The sequence below is a fragment of the Drosophila innubila genome, chromosome X, assembly GCF_004354385.1.
Source record: "Drosophila innubila isolate TH190305 chromosome X, UK_Dinn_1.0, whole genome shotgun sequence".
Classification (NCBI taxonomy): Eukaryota; Metazoa; Arthropoda; class Insecta; order Diptera; family Drosophilidae; genus Drosophila; species Drosophila innubila.
Genome location: NC_047626.1, coordinates 11967809 through 11989405, shown reverse-complemented (window position 1 = coordinate 11989405; position 21597 = coordinate 11967809). Strand labels below are relative to the sequence as shown.

Sequence of the window (21597 nt, the reverse complement as noted above, 5' to 3'; positions counted from 1 at the left end):
AGTAACAATAATAGTAACAGTAACACTAACAGTAACAATAACAGTAACAGTAACAGTAACAGTAACAGTAACAGTAACAGTAACAGTAACAGTAACAGTAACAGTAACAGTAACAGTAACAGTAACAGTAACAGTAACAGTAACAGTAACAGTAACAGTAACAGTAACAGAAACAGTAACAGTAACAGTAACAGTAACAGTAATAGTGGGAGTACAATTGAGAGTGACGAAAACAGTTGTTGTAAAACTAACAGAGAATGTTTTGTTTGGTTAACAGTGACACTTACAGTAGCAGAAGTAGTAGCTGTTATTAATATAATTAAAAGTACAGTAGCAGTTACAGACATAAGTAATACAAATAAAAGTAGCAGTTCCATTTAAGAGCAGTAAAAATAACAGTAACTTTAATTAATAGTTAATTCACAATGCTTTAACAGTAACATAAACACCAATACTACAACTAAAACGAGAACAGTTACCGCAACAGTAACACTTCCAATCACTTGCAAAATTGCAGTTCCCATTTCGCTATAATTATGTGAAAACAGTGTAAAGAGAGTTGCTCCTGCAAGGACATTACATAACGTCTCACAATGGAATTGCCGTCAACGCCAGGAATAATTAATTTGTGTAAATAGGACTTTGGTGAAGTCTTAGACGCTACAGTACTTCTTATACTGTCGAGAAATTTTTGGTAACCGGCTGCATTTGAAACAATTAAATTTGGCCAAAAAGTCTTTTGTGACAATCGTCTGCCTTCCACTCTTCCCTCTCTACCCAACGAACACAATATAATGCATTTGCAATTCGAAATGAGAGGAAAGGAAAAGAAAAGCAAAGAAAGCAAGTATGAATATGAGTATGAGTATGAGTACGAGCACAAGTACTTATCAAAGTTGTGGGCTCAAGTACGAGTACCGAGTACTGAGTACATATTTTTGACGACACTTATTACTGCAGTGGACAGCCTTTAGGGCTTCAGTGGTTTGCTTGGACGGAAGCACTCAAGGTCGCGTTGCTTGAGCCGCTGGAGAGGCGCAACTTGTCGCATATTTATCTAGTTGGAGTGGGGCTTAAGGGCAACTAAAAAATACTTATATAAAATATATACACACACACACAAAGTCACTCGACAACAGTTTCACTCCAACTGTTTACGCGTACTTGTGCTATACCCTAAGTCAGTGCTTGCTGTGAGTTGAATCTACATTCTTCATACTACTTAAAAACATCTTAAAGTGCATGACGGAAAGATATGTTACCCTGTGCTCAGGGTTTTTTAATTTTTATTTGTTCCGATGCTGAGTAAATTTGTTTCTTAATTAACTACTGCGTTTATAATCCTATAACTGCGGACGGCAGTCCACGCTAAAAATCTTAAATTGTTAAGAAAGTAAAAATACGCATTATTTTATGTTAAACAAAAAATGGCCGCGTGGCGCTCTGGTTAGAGAAACCGCTTCAGTTGTGAAGCAGTCGGCGCTGGTTCGAATCCCACTCGTAACTAATTGAAATAACATTTCAAAAATTTCCAAGACGGAATTATCAATTTTAAAAATCATTTTTAATTTTGGGATTTTAATTTAAAGAACATTTATTCTTAAAATAAGAGCTTGGTCTTGTTTAAAATTTTCTTAAAAACCAATATGTGTTTTTTTAATCTAAAAATTTTATGTTCTCGAAGCATTTTTTTGACCAAAAATCGTAGTTCTGAGACCAAAATCTTGATTTTAGAACATTTTTTTTTATCAGTGTAGTTCTTAAAGTCTCTGAAAACGATTTGCTCATACAATCGACTATGCTAGAAAGAAAATTAATATGATTAGTTAATATTCCTAAAACATTTTGTAGAGGGTATTTCTTTGTCGTTGTTAGCCTCTCATTATTCCATTTGATTGCTAGTGTTTTGCCTTGCACATCTACCTTGAATTCGGTTAACTTGGGCTGCAGTTTCACGTCCAGAAATTTGTTTACTTCGCTCAGCTATGCGCTATTTACTTAACAACCTCTGTTGACGTTGTTGTTGCTTCGTTGTCGTTGTTAGTTGTTTGTTTTTGTTTTTGTTTTCGTTTTCTTTTTTTTTTTTTTTTTGCTTTTGGTTTATTTGCAATTTGCATACACTTTTCTTTTTGTACTCGTAATTGGGTAATTTAAATGTTGTTTGAAGTTTTGCACAATATTTCCTCAGTGTTTCTTCGCTTTGTTCGTTACAAAATGTAAACTAAAGTAATGCAACTATCAAAGCACTTATTGTTAGTAAAATTCTTTTATATCTATCAATCAATTGAAGTGCATTTTTTTGCTATCAGTACGAAGAAGACAAATTGAAGTGAAATAGTTCAGTCAAAGTTGGATTAATGGTAAGTTTGCTAGAGCGTGACAACATTTAAGTATATAGCTTATATTTTCTCAGTTTTATACACTTATATTCTTGAGTAACATTTCTTCAATATTTTCCTTTTTCAAAGTACTGTTAATTGATTTGTAACCATAATATTTCGTCCAGATATAAAAATAACTTCAACAAAGCTTACCTTAACCTCAATCATTATAAAACTGTTATTCAAATTAAAGATAAAATCATTATATCATTATTTTAGCTTTGATCTATATACATTTTTTTTAATATATGTTCTTCACAGTGAATTGTTTTTCGGCAAACATTTAATAAAATAATAATTATTTTCAGTGCCTGTTTGGCGACAAGAGCACAGACAACAGTGACAACAACAACAACAACAGCAGCAGCGACAACAACAAGAAGGACAACAATGCTAACAACAATGGCAACAGCTGTAAGTAAGTGGCTAAGTGAGTATGGCCAAGAGTGCTTATTTGTTCAAGTGCGCTTGAATGAGAATAGCATAAGAACAGCAGCAGAAAAGCAGAAGGAGAAGCAGATGCAGCTGTAAAAGATGCCGGACGAAGAGCAGCAGAAGGAGCATGAAGAGCACAAGATAGAGATGGAAAAGCAAAAGTGACAGTAAAACGTTGTAGGCTAAAAGAATGCTGACAAATTATAACTAACATTCGCTCGTATTCATCATTTGTCCGGTGTGGACTACACTAGTCAACACACGACTTGGAGCTTTTCATAATTTTGAAATTTGCAGCTAGTTCAAAACAATTTCATCAGAAGGTTAATGTGCTTTGATTTATATAGAAGCTCGATTTAAAATTAATTTATTGTATATTAACGTCTAAAAGCAATCATATTTATTAAGATTTTAAGTGATAGCAATAAAGTGTCATTTAATACGCCTGTTAGGCTCTACACAACCTGAGCTTTAAAGCTTCACAAAGCTCTTTATTAATAAAAGTCTTTGAAAATCCTTATCAAACTTGAATCTACATTCTTTTAAAGAATCATTAAGAGAAAACCAGGGACTGTAATCATTACAAATTACTTGGTAATGATTGTATTTAAATTTTTGACATTTTTCTTTAAGGACAATTATTAGTTTTGAGTAATTTAATAAAACATACACCATAATCATTATTTTTAATCAAAAAAAAAAAAAAAAATTATCACAATTTTTGATCAAAAAATTAAAATCAAAAATTATTACTGGTAAAAAATTAGCTTTGTGATTTCTTCATAAGGATATGCAATAATATTGGTGAAAAGTCGAACACAGAATCCGTAAATTACTGTTGAGTTTTAATTCGAGCTAAAAAAACTAAAATCATTTTTAAACATCATTTGTGGTTTTTATTTTTTTTCATAAAAAATAATGATTATTTTTTACATTTATTTTTTGATCAAAAATAATGATTATTTTCGATTATCAATGGTGTAAGTTTTATTAAATTACTCAAAACTAATGATCATTGAAAAAAGAGGTAAAATCAGAAATTTAAAAATCATGGCGGAAATGCACAGATTGTAAAATAATAAAGATTTTGGTGTGAATCAATTTTTTCTAGGACAATTATATGTTGGTTTTTTTTTTATTAAAAAAAAAAGAAAATCATTATTTATGGTCACTGGAGTAAACATATTGAAGGCTGGAAAAATAATTTTCACATCACATAAAATACAAGTATGTTTTTCAAACTACACGTAATTTATCAATAAATAGTAAAACGTTTGTTATAACAATGTAAGTATGTTTGATTTTAGTGTGTTTCTAAACATCTTCTATTTGAAATATTTTCCGCTTTTACTCAGTGTGTGTAAATGCTGTGTGTGTTGAATTTATGTTTGTGGAGCTTCAAATGACAATTTGGCAATAGAATGACTTAAGGAGGTCCTTAGCCTAGGACGATGGCCAAAAAAACATACGCAAAACTAAGAAAAAAAAAGTAAAACGGATATAAAATTGAAATTGAAATTGCATCAACTTTGCCAACTAACTGAAGCGAGTCTTCCGTCTCTCTCGTTTGCTCCTGCTCTGTCTCTTTCGTTGCCTAGAAGATGTGCACACAAAGTTGTTTATGACACATTTGGCATGTCAACATTTTGGTTGCTGTTTGGTCGTCCTCTCGGTCGATTCCTCCAACCCTTCAGCTCTTGGCCAACTACATATTTTTGGTCATTGCCAACTGGCATTGTTTTTGAGCATTTGTGAATTGTGAATGAATGAATACATGCGAGAGTAAAACAACAGGCACAAATGAAGCGAATTGCGTTTTATTCGAGCACATTTTGTTTGCATGTTGCAATTATTGATATACAAACAGGTCAAAAACAACAACAAAACATATCAAACGTTGGCTTAACTTATACATAATTGTTGTTTGTTTTCACAAATTTATTAAGTTCACTCACGTGCAGAAATAAATCAACCATGAATACGCACACTCACAAATAGTTAAGTATATTTGGTAAATACAATATAAGAAATTAGGATGTTGATCTTGTGAGTAGCCCTCTTTTAATATTTATTCAATAAATAGTTAAACATCGAGTAACAAATGCAAGCATATTAAATAAATAATTGAAAGATTTGTGAATGTCTGAAAAAAGGAAAACTTAAAGAGAGCGTTTTTTAAATCCAAAAATATTCATCTTAAATTTTTTATTTTTGTCAACTTTGAGAGATATATAGAGAAATAATTTATTTTACAATCAAGATGAAACATATTCCATATTTTGATGAATTTTCTGGTTTTCGGAAATTTTTAGTTTTTAGACAAGATTTTTAATTTTTGACTTTATTAAAGTCAGTGTACTTGTCTAATTAAATTGTAAGAAGAAATTAAATCTGAAAAAAAATTTCACCAAGCACTCGACATATCGATATTTGTCGATATAGATTTTTATACTGACTTTTAAATATGTTAATTAATAATTCTACTAAATGTTAAACATTTCATATAGTAAATAATTGCAAATCTCAAACAGATCAGTGACTTGGTGAAGTTTGATTGAAAAAGTTAAAAGGCGGAAATTTGAACATTACATTGCACATACCGAAACTTATCGATATTATATACGTTTATCAATAATATCCATTAAGTACTAGAGTTCTATGGTAAGTCTGCTTTCCGCTGACTGACTGACTGAGTTTATATTAAGCGGATTTTAGTAGATGTTGCAGCTTTGAGTTTGCCTTCGACTATGCTGCCACCGCTTTCCCCCCCGCCGAATCGCTGCCAAGGACTTAATGACTGTTTTGTTGGCGCCACAGCGCACAAAGTCAGTGATAGGGATTGGCATAGGGATAGAGATAGGGATAGGGATAGGGATTGGAATAGAGACGATGCGGATGAAGAAGATGGGCAAACAAAAATGGATAGAGTTGATGCCTAGATGTTGCCAGCAGGCAGCGTATAGTTGCAGCCTCCATTTCCTGTCATCGTCTGTCGTCCATTTCCACCGTCCACCCTCCTCCCTTCTCTCTCTCTTCTCTCCACACTTATCCCTCATCCGTAGACCGTTGTCCGTTGTCCGTTCGCCGGCTGTCCGAAATGTTCGTTCTGTCTGATGCTTTTTGTCAGTATTTCAGTGCAGCTGCAGCATTTAACTATAAGTAAAAGTTTTGCTGGTTGCGCCTGATTACTTGCCACCCATTCAACCTAGGCACAGCAAGAGATAGCGATAGAGTGGGAGAGAGAGGGGGAGAGAGAGCAGTTTGCCTTGGTTTTAGCTTCGATGCCATTTGCGGAGCGTTGCGCCAAAAGACAATGGCAGCAGCACCCTCAGCCCTCAGCCCTCAGCCCATGTCACCCCCCGCCTCCATCCTGTCACCCTATCTTGTCTGCCTTGTTCCGTTTTTTTTTTGATACCCTTACAAATGGTATTATAAATTGCTCGCAACTAAAGAAATTTTAATTTAATCAAGATTTTAATTCATCTGCTACAAAACTGAAAATTAAACATATTATTAATAGTATTGATTATTTTTTGCCAGTAATTTTTTCAATTAGTAACAATCATTTCAAAAAGGGTATCACATCTTCGGAGTGCCAAGCATAACTTTAATTCCCTGCTTTTTTTTTTTTGTTTCCTGCTGTAAAAAGTCAGTGTAAATTATGAAAATACTCGTTCCTCGTAATTTGTTGAGCCTGTGTGTATGTGTGGTCTCCCTCTCCCTCTTTGTCTCTTTTCTCTCTCTCTCTCTGTACTCACAGCCAAGTTTTCACTTTTTTGCTTTACGGCATTTTCTTGTTCTTCTTCTCGCGTTCTTTCCCTTACTTGTGCTATTATAATTTTCTCTGTCACATTAAAATGCGGTTGAAATGAGCAGGAAATGCGCGCGAATTCTACTAACCCAGATAATCTCGGGGCTGATTTTAGCATTTTCGCATTCTCGTTTTTAACTGTTGTAGTTGAACAACAACAACAACGACAACAACAACAACCACAGCAACGCATAATCTTTGATTCACCCTTTTGCTTTATTATTCTCTCCATTTAATTTTACTGTAGTTCTTCGTATTTTATTTTATTATTAAACATTTCTGCACTTTCATAATTTTCAATTTCGTTAGTGCTGCTGTTGTTGTTGCCACTGTTTGTGGCAGCGCTTTTTAATTTAATGCAACATGCAATTATGCGCAGCCATCTTCGGGCTGCCGCCTGCTAATTAGCCACCGCCAACTGAGTTTCGCCAATGGGCGTGCCACGCCCACGCCCACACTCCCCCAAAAGAAGGGCGGTTTTTGTTAAATGCATGAGAACGCGACGCGGCGCACGCGGCGTATGTGTAACGAAAATATCTTTGGTTTTGCCTTTTAGCAAGTGTGTGATATAACAAACTAATCTCTCACTCTATCTCGCTCTTTCTCTCGTGCTCTCTTTCTCTCTCTCTCTCTCTCTGTCAGAAAGCTTAAATCTGTTCACTCTTCGTTCCTCTGCAAAAAGTTGTGCATTGTAAATGCCGGGCATTCAAAATGTTTTGACCAGTTTTGGCCGTGTGAAGTCCTTTGTTGACTTATTTATTCATTCAGTTAGCAGTTGAAGCCTACACAGCACTGCAGTTTCTTTCTTTTCGAAGCTAACAATTTCACTTGAAAACAACTCGAATTAAGTGCAAACAAATGAAAAATTACGATGAAAACTGTCAGTTTTAAGAGCACTTTAGATTTGCAGTGAATTTTGTTGAAAAAAATAAAATAACAGAGTTACATAGGGAAGTAAATAGTTCGAAGAAAGTTTTTATTTTTAGAGTCTTTTTTTTAAGACAATGGTTTCTTGTGCAACTTCAAACTTTCATAGCTTTTCCAAAACTCGACCGATTTTCAAGCGGAATGTCATTTATATCATTGTTTATCCTCTTAATTCATTCTGCATTCAAAATTAAATAATTTTGTAAAAATAATTATTTTCCTCTAGATCATGGGTTCGATGCTAAGGGTCCCCCCTTTGAAATTTTGAAAAATGAAAATTTTAAATCTCAAGTTTTCACTTTTAATCGACTCCTTATATTGTAATTAGTATAAAACAACACTTTAAATTTGTTTCTGAGACCTTTCATTTTTCTGTAAAAAATCATGTCAAATCGGACCAAAATTTTGACTTGTAAAGCTGCTAGGTCAAAGGTTCGATGAACTTCAAACGTTCATAACTTTGTCAAACATGGACCGATTTTTAAGCGGAATGTCATTTTGATCTTGGTTTGGCCTCTTTATTCATTCTGCATTCAAATTTAAATAATTTTGTAAAAATAATTATTTTCCTCTAGATCATGGGTTCGATGCTAAGGGTCCCCCCTTTGAAATTTTGAAAAATGAAAATTTTAAATCTCAAGTCTTCACTCTTAATCGACTCCTTATATTGTAATTAGTATAAAACAACACTTGAAATTTGATTCTGAGACTTTTCATTTTTTTGTAAAAAATCATGGTAAATCGGACCAAAATTTTGACTTGTATAGTTGCTATGTCAATAGATGCGCCAACTTGCAACTTTCATAACTACGTTTAAGCTGGACCGATTTTCAAGTGGAATAACATTATGATCATGGTTTGGACTCTGACTTTACTCTGGAAACGAATTGAATCAAACTCTTAAAACAATTTCTTCCCACTTGATTTTGGTTTTTATATTAATGCAAATCATTTTAAATCTCAAGTTTTTTCTTTTCATTAAATCAAAAATATAAATCCAAATATACTTGATTTGGATGTGGTATCCTGGAAAAATAAAATTATAGTTTTAAACATTATAAGCGTTACGATCCCTGGCAAATATACAAAGTATACAAAATTAAACTAGTTCATTTCACTTTTAATATTCTGTAAATAGTAAATCTAAAAGTCCGTTTTGAGTTGAAGTTGGATGACACACAAGGAGTATAATTTGCAGCTGTCTAATGCAATCCATGGGGGAAAGAGGGGTTAATGGGAGGCATGTTGCCGATTGCAGCCCGTTGCCTCAACTGATATATTGATTAGTGCGTTCTACGCGTAGGACATGTTCCGGCATAAATGTAAGGAGTACGCATAATGCTAAAATGCCAAATGGAAAAGCAGGCTAAAGAAGGAAAAGGAAAGAAGGGGAACGGCAAGGAAAGAGGAGGCGCATGATGGCACGGTAAGTGGCAGTGGCCCAGCGGTCCTTTTACTGCCAAAAAAGACTCCAGAGAGACAGAGACGGAGACACAGAGACAAGGAGAAAAATGGAGGAGGCACACACAAGAGCACAGGAGCACAAGAGAGCAAGAGCAACGACAACAGCGTGCTGACCATCTATTATGAGGAGTCAAGCACGTCCGGCCCAGAGCATTGGCCCTCATGCCCGTTGTTGTAATTTTGTGCGTACTTTACGAGCCGCAGTTTGTCGACTACGAGTATTCCCCAACAGCAGCTGACCCTTTGGGCCAAGCTGAAGCTGAAACTGAAGCTGAAACTGAAGCTCGACCCAGCGTACAAGCATATATTGTAAACCTTTTAAGGCACTCTGTATTAGCCGGGTCCAAACAGCCTGTTCCTTTTGTCCCCCTCCGACACATTTCGCAACTACTGCAAATAATCCCCGCCTTTGCACCCAGATCAACCTTATTAGGCGCCTTGTGAGTGGGTCAAGCTAACGAAATATGTTTGTTATCTGCGTTCCGCTATAATTCTCAACTGTGTTTTTTTTTTTTTTTTTTTTGGTGCGCATTTTGCTTGACTCTTAAAGCAAGAAAATACGGCTATAATTCTCAACAGCTTCCCGCTATTTTAATTTTTTTTAAGCGTAGTCGATTTTTTGTGGTGAATTTCTTAAAGTTTTCGTTTTTCTTTAAAGACGTGCTCGTTTCGTGGTGCCAATTGTCTGAATTATGGGTTGATCAAATGATAATCCAACTGACTAAGTGACAGAATAACTTTATGACATACGAATTTATTAATTTTAATTTTTTTGAATTTAATACTTGTTTTAAATATTCACGATTATTGAAGAGCGACTCCTTAAGATTTGACCCTAACATGAGTTCCTGGTTGGAGCTCCCCTTGAGCTTATCAAAAGTTCATAACATGGGCATTTCCAATATTGCGATTCCGGAAAAATATGCATTTTTATAAATATTTAAAATCGACTCTCTATATGCATAATAAAATATAAAAAAAAAAATATATATATTGACGCTGCATAAAAATGCTTGTTATTTGAAAATTGACTATTGTTAATTTCATGAATATTACACAATTAAAATAAAGCTTAACATACAAATCTAAAGCGTAATTCTTTATCAAATTTCGAAAAATGGGAATAAAGTTTTAATGTTTTGTATTGGATGCGTGTTAATCTTATTTGACAAAGTATTATCTACTTATATGTGAAACTTAATCGACGGGTCTTTTACCGATATTCGCTTTATACACGTATATGCCTATATCTGTAATCATTTACGAATGAAACTTAAGAGCTCATTAGGATACCCTGCTTTTAAGACGGCGGAGTCATCACTTCTAATATCTTAAAAAATCTACTAGATACAAATGAACTAATCCACGCTAATGGTGCTCAGTCAAATTCACAGATTCACAGATTAACATTCCTGTTCGCATTCCCATTCAGAATCAGAATCAGAGTCAAAGGCAACTTTCATTTCGATAAATTTAGCTGTCGCTACACACACGAACCATAAGTGGGTAGTCCCGACTATGAAAAGGCAACGTCATTGCCATGATGAGCATGACTATGAGCAGTAAGAGAATGAGACTGAGAATGTCATGGCAAAGATGTGGAGATGTGGAGATGAGAATGTGAATGTGGAGAGATGACTAACATAGATGGGCATAAAGTCCGGATACTGTTGCTCCTACTTCTGTGGCCATTTTTGCATTTCACTTTTTCAGATTTGGCACTCAACGTCATTGAGCCATTTGCACAAAACACACTTTTGACAGCACCAAAATAAGTGTGGTCGACTAGCGAATACCCTAGACATTTATTGTAATGTAGTCAATATTAGTTTTTTTTGTGTTAACTAATATATAATTTAAAAAAATTCATGAAACTTAATTTCTTAATCCCAATAAACTCAATATTCAAATGATTATAATGTATATATGACAAGCGAAAATTGAAAATAATTATAACCCTGGGCAGGGTATAAAGAGAAGCAACAGCAGCGACTAGAATGTACATAGATACGGGTAAATGCAGATGCGATGAGTTGGGATGAATTTGTATGGCACTCGGAGAGACGAGGCCTGCCAGGGTTGGGTTAGACAGGAGCAGGGTTTGAGATTTGGGCAGGAGATTGGGGCCGTGATTGGGATTGCGACTGCGACTGCGAATGCGATTGAGATTGGGGTTAGGGCTATTGGGTCGGGGTCGGTGTTGGTGTCGGTGTTGTTGTTGGTGTCGGAGTCGTGAATGAAGCGCGACTTCAGCTCAAACATGTAACGGGGTTGCCTTTGTCTCTGTGCTGTGAAGAACTGTCTGACAGATTTTATACCCTAACATTGGGTATTTTAATTCTGTCACGAAGTACTATAAGTAACACACTTAAGGAGACGTGCCAGATCCTATAGAGTATACATATTCTTGATGAGCTGAGTTTATATAGCCTTGTATAAAGGAATATTTCTCAGTTTTAGTAAATAAATAATTAAAGACTTAATTTTTTTTAATAAATCTTGAAACAGCAAACAAAGAAATCTTATTAAAACTCCACCCATTCAAATAAATGTATATTTTATTATTTATTATTTGCAATAAAGAAATAACTCGTAATATTCCATACCCACCCAATTTTAATATAATACCAGCTAAAATTATTGAACCGGATACAGGAGCTTCAACATAAGCATTTGGTAGTCTTTTTTTTGGTTGGATTGGTTTCAATCCGTTGAAATTCCATATTCAATATGATTAAGTTTGTGTTTTTTTTTTTTTTTTTTTTTTATATTTGCATCAATTGTACAGATTGTGTAACTGTAATTGATTTTTACATCCTGAACACATTAAGTTACAATTGGACTACTAAATTTTAAAACTATCGCAAAACACTCAGTTGATACACTGCTCTGCAAGGGTATCAAATCTTCGTTGTGCCAAAGAAATCCTTTCTTTTTTCTTCTCTACTTTTTCGGCATTAACGTGCCGCGAGTTGAGGGCAAAGTCGACCAAATTTTATTGCAATTAGTTAAAAACGTGGCACGACACACACACACACACACACACAGACACATGCAAGAAGTAGGTGGGGGAGAGTATTCGAAAGCAATTAAAAGCTTTGTCAATAACTTTGGCCAAAAGGATTTATTGAATAAACTTTGCCGCTGTCACTTTACACTCAACTTGGAGTCAAGTTAAGGCGCAATAAATTGAAATGGCGGCCGATTGTTGCCAACTGATTATCAACATTTTTCAAGGGGCGGTGTTTTATTTAAGGAATAGACGAGAAGAAAAGGGTGGCAGCTAGTTGGATGCTTAAGCATATTGATTTACGCAGTTGCTCAATTATAATGGCATGTCGACTTTATCAAGTGACATTAACTGACTGACGCCTGACAATTGACAAATAAAAGACAGAGAGCGACATCTTCTCACCTGCCAGCTGCCACATTCCACCTGCCACCTGCCAGCTGCCACCTGCCACATCAGGGCGTGACAAGCAGCAAGCAGGCAATCTATAGCGATTTTAGCGATTAGTTTATGCCTTCATCGGTTGATAAATGTGATATTTACGTTCATATTAAAATGCTTGACAGGCCAAGTCAAAGCAGAGCTACCCTCTCTCTCCCCCACACGCTCTATCCCCTCTGTTTATTGACCGGCTGTGCCACGTCTGATGTGTCCATATCCGTATCCTGTCCCCCTCTCCTCAACGTCCAAGCATTTTCATAAAGCCCGAGCGAAAAGTTTGGCTTGCGGCTTTGTTACTCCGCCCGTGCCCCAAAAACTCAATGTATTTATTTTTGATTAACTTTCCCGTTTATTGTTTCGCTTATAAAAAAAAGGCAGGATAAAAAAAGAAAAAAAAAGAGAAAAAAAAAGACAGGCAGAAGCCGGAGAATAAACAATAAGGTTATTCACAGTTTCATAAAAGCTTTTTAACTATGGTTTCACTTCATTCGGAAAATTTAATATGTACTCGCATGCTTCAAGTGCTTCGACAGACTTTCACTCAAATCCAAACAGCTACCAGCGAAGTAAACACGAAATTTAATCGCTTTCGCTATAATTCCACAAATATTTTTACTTTTGGGAACGTTCAGAGTAAGCAAATGCAAAAGCGATTGAGTAATTCGGAATGAACCTGATGTTATTGTTATTAAATGGAAAGTTGATTGATGATAAAGGGAAAGTTGATTGATGATATGATCGATTATCAACTCGATTGTTCTGATAAATATCGCTTTCGTTCCTGTTTGCTGCTATCGATCTTTAATTTATTGATATTTTACCTTTCGATCTATTTATGCAAAGGCTTAGTGAACGGGGCAAAGAATTTATTAATATAAATGTAAGTGCTGACTCTTTTTACGGACTGACTCTTTTATCGATTGTGATGTTATCTTTAAACTAAATTTTTATTTTAATTTAAATAGCCTGTTGAGAATATTGAAACAATTGGAGAGAAAGTAAGCTATATAAACATAATCGTAGCTATATTGATAAATATTTAAAGCAACACGTTTCGATTGTTGTACTATCGATAGGTGTTTAAGTTAGTTTTCTTATAATATTGCTAAGCATTTTGAGTAAGTTAAAAAATTGTTGGTTTTAGTAGTAATTAATTTTCTATAATTCATAAATATAAGTTAACCGAAAAATAATCCAAAATTTTTATGTTTGTCGCTTCAGTAACAACATTTATCGATTGCTGCTGTTATCGATCAGTCATAGGAACTGTTTGCAGTTTCCGTTGCAAGTTTCCGCTGCGTTTATACGCAGAAAATAGATATTGTTTTTGTTTCTGTGATTGTTTTGGCCTTGTTAACAAGCGGTAAGAGCTGAAGTGTGTGTCTGTGTGTGTGCCAAATCTGTAGCTTTTGTCGGTTGTCGGTTGCTGTTAGCTGCAGTTAGTTGTTGTTGTTGTTGTTGTTGCACAATGCGGCAAGGGAACGCATCTATGTATGTAGTACTTGCAGCTTTTGGCATCTTTTGAGCCTCAAACGCGGAATGCACGTGGTTGCCTTTGTGCGGTATCTGTGTGTGAGTGATTGAGTGTGTGTGTGTGCCTGTAAGTGTGCGAGTGTGTGTAGAAATGTGTGTTTCAGCTGGTTGCTGCTTTGCGCGACTTTTGAGAAACGTTGCAAACTACATGCCTTCTTTTTGGTGCCTCTTAATACTATACTATATTTTTTATTTTCCATTTTTTTCATTTCTTTTTTCTTAATATTTTACGTGTCAACTTTTGTGTGCCAAAAAATGTGAGAGGCGAGTAGAATGGGAGCAACAATGTTGCGTAGACGCTTATGAGAAAATGGCAGAATCCTTTTCCTCCACACCCCTTGCTGCCTAAGCCCCTTCCTCAATTGCCGCCTCTGACTTTGAGTTGGCAGCAAGCTTCTAGCTCGTTTTTGGCCTTTCTTGGGTCCGTGTCTTGCCATGCAAATTAATGCACTGTGCGATGGTGTGTGACGACTCTCAGTGTGTGCGTGTGTGTGTGCGTGTGTGTGCGTGCGTGTGTGTGTGTGTAAATAGCTCCTTGTGTGTGTCTTGAGATTGGCATGCGTTGCCAAAATGGCTGCCAGTTTTTCAGCCAGCAAAATTTTTGCTGATTAGAGTACACACACACACACACGCACACACACACGCACACACACACACACACACGCACACGCACATACGTGTATGCAGGCAGATTGACACATGAGTTATGTGCCATGTGTGTGTGTGTGTGTGTGTGTGTGTGCTTAAGAGTATTTGGCACTTGTCTTTTGCCATTACTTAGAAGAGTTTGCTGCAGCAATGTTGCCAACTCTAAATACCCTGTAATCTAAGCATTCCATTTATGAGCGCAGCTCAATATTATTTTATTAAATTTTTATTTTAAATTGTTTTTCTTGAATTTTTAGGCCTTTACAATTAAAAATAAAACAGTCCTAACTTCTTAAACAGTTTTTTAGCAGAATCAGGCAAAAATTATTATTTTTTTTTTAATTTTCGTAAATCTAGTATGCATAAATATAAATTAAAAATTGTATTAGCAATTTTATTTAATTTGTAATGCTCTTTACAGGGCATTTGCTAGTTGAGCCTAGTTTTTGCACATTTAGTTGTTGCAGCTTTTAAGCAAATTGATTATGAATTTTGTCGATATCTTCGCTGTGCTAAAACCACCAAAATGTGCAAGTTTCTTTTCCAAATTATTTAATTTTCCATGTGGTTAGCGTTTCTTTATCTCTCCACCTCTTTCTCTCTCTATCATGTTCTCTCCATCTCTTTTTCTCGCTCCCGCTGTGTGTACATATTAGAAATTGTGCACTGAGCTGCATTTGCATTTTTAGGCATTTCGCTTGGCAAAGTATTTAATTGATTTTCAGTGTTTGCGTCGTACTTGAACAGACCGTATTGGTTGGTTTTCTATATGTATTTGTAGAGTGGGTAATGTATAGATACTTGTTTTTATGTATGTGTGCCTTTATTCAGAGATTATAAAAGACTTACTGATAGTTGAAAAATTTATTTTTTTCGTTTCGCTGAAAGATTTTAAGAACCACATTTAAAAAAATATGTTATTCACATTTCTTAAAATTTAAAAGAATGTAGCTTAATAGTTTTTTTTAATGAATTTTCCACTGTTTCAAAATCAAGCTGTAGTAATAAAATAATATAAACTAAATTGTAGATGGTATTTTAATTTTAAACTGCAAATATTTTTAATTTGACATCCAACTCAGTAAGATTACATTTTATTGCTCTATGTTAAAATGTTAACTGTCGCTGTTAAAGCACTGTTAAATAGGTAAAAGCGGTGCATAAAAAGCGTCCAATTATTCAGGCAATTGACAATGATAAAAAAAAACATTGGCAAGACATCTATCTAAAATCTAATACACAATCCAACTAATTAACTAATTAGCTTGATTATTTATTTATTTATTAGATCTGCCTCCAATTTAATTACAATAATGAAATCTGTGCATAAGATCAGTTAAATTTTGTTTTGGATTCACAGTTTTCGGCTCTGGACTCCGTTTGACCCTCAAGTTATCCGCAAAGTTTTCTGTATTCTCATTAGCATGATAGGCGCTGCGGAAATGTATGCATATTTGAGGTTATGTTTCTAGCGGAGCTACGGCTAGGTCCGAAAGGGGTCTTGTGGGCGTTGAGAAGGGGGTGGGAAGGGGAAATACTGGCATCGTTTTGGGCCTGTCTCGCCATACAATATTTATTATGGATTGCAATGCCGGATATCCGGTATTACAAATTATGCGCGTTGAGCGCATTGAATGAGTTATGTGTACGTGAGTCTGTGTGTGTGTGTGTGTGTGTATGTGTGTGTGTATGTGTGTGTGTGTACGTGTTCGCTTGGCATAAGAAACTGAACGTTGCTGAATGCTTATAGTATTATTTTATTTACGAGAATTGTAGGCTATCTTTTGACTCTCTGCAAATGTATCTGGCTACATACTATCTGTATCTGCGTGTTTTCCGTATGTATCTATCGTATCTATGTCTCTGTGTGCTCTTGTGTGTGTGGTACACCTACCATAGTTTGGTCAGGTGTCAGCATTAATTTATTGTTGCCTTTAAATGTAATTATTGTCGCATATTGGCAGCGTCATTACTTTTCCCTCTGTTGCTGCCAACTCGATCAAATTAAATCCCTCTGTAGTCTGCATTGCCCCGACATCCACTGCCCCTTTTGCCACAACTAACCAAATTGATTAAATGCAATAATTTAATGAGCTTTCCGCATTCATTATCAACTCGCATTGCTTTTATTTAATTTTTTCTATTACAACAGCTGCATTCACCACACAATCGCATGGACATGGGGTATAATGAATGATGTGGGCATAATTAATATGTTTAATATTTATTTTTGCACTTAATTTATTTAAGATCTATGTGAAGCTTAATGATATTTTAATTTATGTACTTCATGAATGAATTTGAGCTAGTTGTTGAGCATTATATTTTATGCGAACATTTTATTTATTTAAAATATATTCTTTCCTTATTTAAATTACATTATTTTCACATATATTATGCTTCTTCTTTTATTTGAGACTAAAACCTTTATTTAAGTTACATTTTTGGCGAGTTGTCAGCTCTTTCAGCGTAGCCTTCTTTCTTCATTTGAGCATTAAGCTCATATATCATCTCAATTTTTGGCAAAAATATACATTTTTTTACCGGACAAAAAATGTGCTTAATCTTCTGTGAAAAGTAAATGCTTTATTTCCATCTACCTGAAGGTATTTTGCTTAATTTTTCTTCAATGTCTTCTCAGAGAATCCCCTAAGTATATTTAATAAAGGCTTTTTAATAAGTTTTCATGTGTTTTCTGAAAGTTATGTGATTTTCAAATGATTATTCTCAACAAAATGTCATTTGAATTTGCACATATTAAATAATTTTGCAATTTATTGACTTCAATTTTCAGATATAATATTGTGGCTGTAGGGTATTTTGATTTAAAATCATTTGTGTGTTTGTTGCGAATTGAACTGTTTAGTAAATCGTGTATTTAAATGTTTGTTAATTTGTCAACAGAATGCACATGTGACATTTGATTTCGTTCAACTAATTGAACTGTTGTCGTTAATGCATTCAGCTAATTTACACAAATTATTATTACAATCAGCGTAAAGTTTGTTTATCTGACTGAACTAAGTTAATACTTTAAGCAAAAGCAGATTAAGTTAACAGTTAGTTGGCTTGGGTGTCAGTTAGGGTTAGTTTTATATATACGGATAGAAATGTTTAAAAAGTTAAAGAAATTGAGATATTTTGATTTTGATTCAGTAAAATGTATGATAAAATTTGCATTGCTTAGAATTTAAGAAAGTGACATTTTGTGGCACTTAATGTACATCTATGGTCACTTTATTATGTAAGTCAATCGATGGGTTAATAACAAAACAATAGCTTATGAAATAACTTTGCTGACACATCGAACTGTGGCAAAGGAAATGCAATTTGTCATAACTTCCAACTAGTTTGATATCACGAGATGTACATACATTTATATATATGTGTGTGCGTCTGTATCTGTGTTTAGTGCGTCTGTATGGGTATGCGTGTGTATAATTGGTAATTCGTACAATACGCATCGAGAGAAACGCATAATTAATGAGTGCTCTTATCGAAAATAAATAGCAAAATAAATCAAGTGGCTGTAATTAATTTCTGAGCCGACATCTTGATGCTGGCTTCGATGGCGACTTATTTAAATTAATTTGCCGCTTCATCAATAAAATGAGCAAATATATTAATATATTTGTTGTTAAACACAACAACAAAAACACTTTGATGTACTAATGTAAATACAAAAGCCAATTACAATTTCAAAACCATTTTATTGGATTATCAAAATTAATTTTAAGTATTATCAAATAAACTTTTATTTGAAATGGCAAAGATTAAACATGGTTTTGCAATAATTATTGATTGAGATTATAATCTGCTTATGATGTAATACTGAGTCTTTTGTATTAAAATGTGTGAAGCATTAAATGACATTCAAAGGTTTTTCATTAATTTTATGAGCTGTCTAATTTTTTGATTTACATGACAGCAAGAATCAATTATTATTTATGTGGAGATAAAGACTATATGGAAAGGAAATTTTAAAGGTCAACTTTAAAAATAATTGATGCTGATGCCTGAATATAATCGATTTGCTCATCGATAGATATCGATAGTATTCCAATTTTTTTTGATAACAAATATAGGTTCCGATTTTGGTTTCTAACTAACTAATTATGATTAAAAGACTTGAAAACTTGTGATTTAAAATTTTGAATTTTCGAAAAACACAAGACAAATCAAATTCTGTAAAAAAAGCCAATTATTAAAACGATGTGGTTTGTTGTTTTATCGATTTGAGCAATTGAATGAAAAGTAAATAAAATTGTTGCTTAAATTTGAGGCTTCTTCGACCAAAATAAAGCCAGATAGAGGCATAGAGTCAGGCAGATTATTTATGAGCTGCCAGCGACAGGCGTAGACATACAGCTTATGCTATATATATATATATAGTTCATTTGTATATAGTAGTATGTTATAGAGGATAACTTACCTGAAAGCCATCGTAGGTCCAGGAGCCAAACTTCATCTCACAGCGCTGATCATCGAAGGGGAACCAGGTGATGTCAATTTTGCACGTGGACTTAAAGATGCCGGGTGGCACGTAGAGGCAGCTGCCATTGTTACGGACTACCACATTGGTGGCATAGGTGCCATCGAATCCCTCGTCCGCGCTGCAAGCAGAGTCAAAGTTTTTGCAACAGACATAAGTAATGGATATAGCTGCTTGAGTATGTAACAAGTACACTGATAAAAAATTGATTGTCTCAATACTGAGAATTTTTTCCTAAAAACTTTTGCGGGCTGTTGAAAGTAATTTGCCAACAGTTGTAAGAAACTGTTATATTAAACAAATAACTTATTGGCGGAACTGTCATATGCGGTGAATATATATTAACAATAGTTCACAGCTTCTTGCAACTGTTATACGTATGTGTTATACAACTGTTATACAAAATTGTTATACGAACATAGTAGACAAGCTAAACTTTATTGCCTGCTTTCTGCACTCTCATATGAACTGTTATACATGACTGTTATTCGCAATTCTTTGACACAAGTTTCACTACCTAATTTTGAGTGGCAAAGTCATATGAATATAAAATATAAATATTCCTAAAAAAAAATTAAGAACCCATTCACATTGAGACACCACTTATTATTGTATTTTTAGTATTTGAGTTTTTTTTTAAATAAAATATTTAAGAGGAATATTCTTGATTTCAGAAACCTGTCCTTTTTTTTATCAGTGTATGTAAGAACTCGGTAAATTCATGTATGTGTGTGTGAATGGGTGTGTAGTTGGTGTTTGAACTAAACTGGTTACGTGTTTGTGCCACGTTGACGCATTTAATAAGACCCAACCTTTTTTACAGTCGGATTCCCGCAACGGCGCATATGGAAATTTATGTAGCACACTTTTGAGCATAAATCATTTTTGCACTGCCAGCTGTGCCGCCAACTCTCAGCCGCTCTCTCTCTCTCCCACACTCATTCTCTGTGAGTGTGTGTGTGTGTGTGTGTGTGTTGGTTACGCCATGGCACTGATTAATGATTAATCCATAGGCAATGCGTCGCCTGAATTTCTTACACTCATTTCTTACGGTTCAATTTTTAGCGCTCTCACACAACTAATTTAATATTTATTAATTATACCCATTGAAGCGTTGTAAATCGGGTATACATAGCAGGCTAGTCGCGCATACCCAACATTGGAAATTGGTATTTTATCAAGTTTAGCCTGCGCTTTTGAAGTTTTCAACTGTTATACGCAACTTTTATTCGATTATCCTATGCAGTAGTACACTTTTGCGTGCTGTTGAAAGTTATTTGCCAACAGTTGTAAGAAACTGTTATATTAAACTGTTATAACTTATTGGCGGAACTGTCATATGCGGTAAATATATATTAACAATAGTTCACAGCTTCTTGCAACTGTTATACGTATGTGTTATACAACTGTTATACAAAATTGTTATACGAACATAGTAGACTAGCAAAACTTTATTGCCTGCTTTTCTGCGCTGTCATATGAACTGTTATACATGACTGTTATTCGCAATTCTTTGACACAAATTTCAATACCTAATTTTGAGTGACAATGTCATATGAATATAAATATATATGTTATTTATAATATTAATTTTTTTAAAATTATTTTCTTGAACATTTTAACATTTTGTTGCTTTAATAAAACATGTCGCAGCTGTTAAATCTTTTAACTGCTGCCTTCTTTTTCTCGGCTTTTGTCATTATAATTTATAAAGCCCCCAGCCTTTACCTCCTTACCGTATCGCTGCCTTTTTCGCTACTTTTGGCCCTATCTCTACCGCTTCTCCTGCCTCGACTTTTGTCCTGCTTGTGTCCTTTACTCTGCCCTGCTCTGGTCATGTCAACAGTAAAATTATGATTCATTATGCTGGCGTGCCTTCTATTGTAGTCACATCATCAAAATCTCAAACATCTTGAGACACGAGATGGCACACACACACACACACACACACATACTCATGCAAGTTGACTGCTATCATAAAATACTTATATTTATATGTTTGTATGTATTTGTTCTGTGGGCTTTTACAGCCTTTGCTGGCATTGTTCTTACTCCTGTAGCTGTTGTTGTTATTGTTCACATTGTATGTCCCTTTAAGTGTTCCCCTCTTAATTGTACTTGTCCGTTTCTAGCTTCTCAGTTTCAGCTTCAGCTTCAGCTTCAACTTCTTTAGCTTTAGCTTCTTCCTTCCAGCAAGTCATTTACTTTGTCATAAAACTTGCCCAAATACGCATTAAATTTTCTGCGTTTACTGCTACGCCAGCTGCTCAGCTCAATGTTGCTTTTTGGTGGAAGTGTCAGGACGTCAGTTGTCCCACTTTATTTGCCATAAACTAAAATGCCACTTGTACAATTTTAAAGAGTAGCTGCACAGCTGCAGCATAATAGATTAGACGAGCGAAGGCAAAGATTAACATTAACATTATCACCGAAGCAACATCACCTTGTCAGCCCC

General features: G+C 34.7%; 1 protein-coding gene across 1 annotated transcript in view; it reads right to left on the bottom strand.

The window, feature by feature from the left end:
- LOC117786406 (neuronal acetylcholine receptor subunit alpha-7-like) overlaps positions 1-21597 on the bottom strand; it is a 137436-nt gene that overhangs the window by 21245 nt on the left and 94594 nt on the right. Inside the window, exon 5 of the mRNA XM_034624648.1 lies at positions 19083-19263. Coding sequence (XP_034480539.1) covers positions 19083-19263 — 181 coding nt within the window. The remainder of the gene's footprint in view (positions 1-19082; positions 19264-21597) is intronic.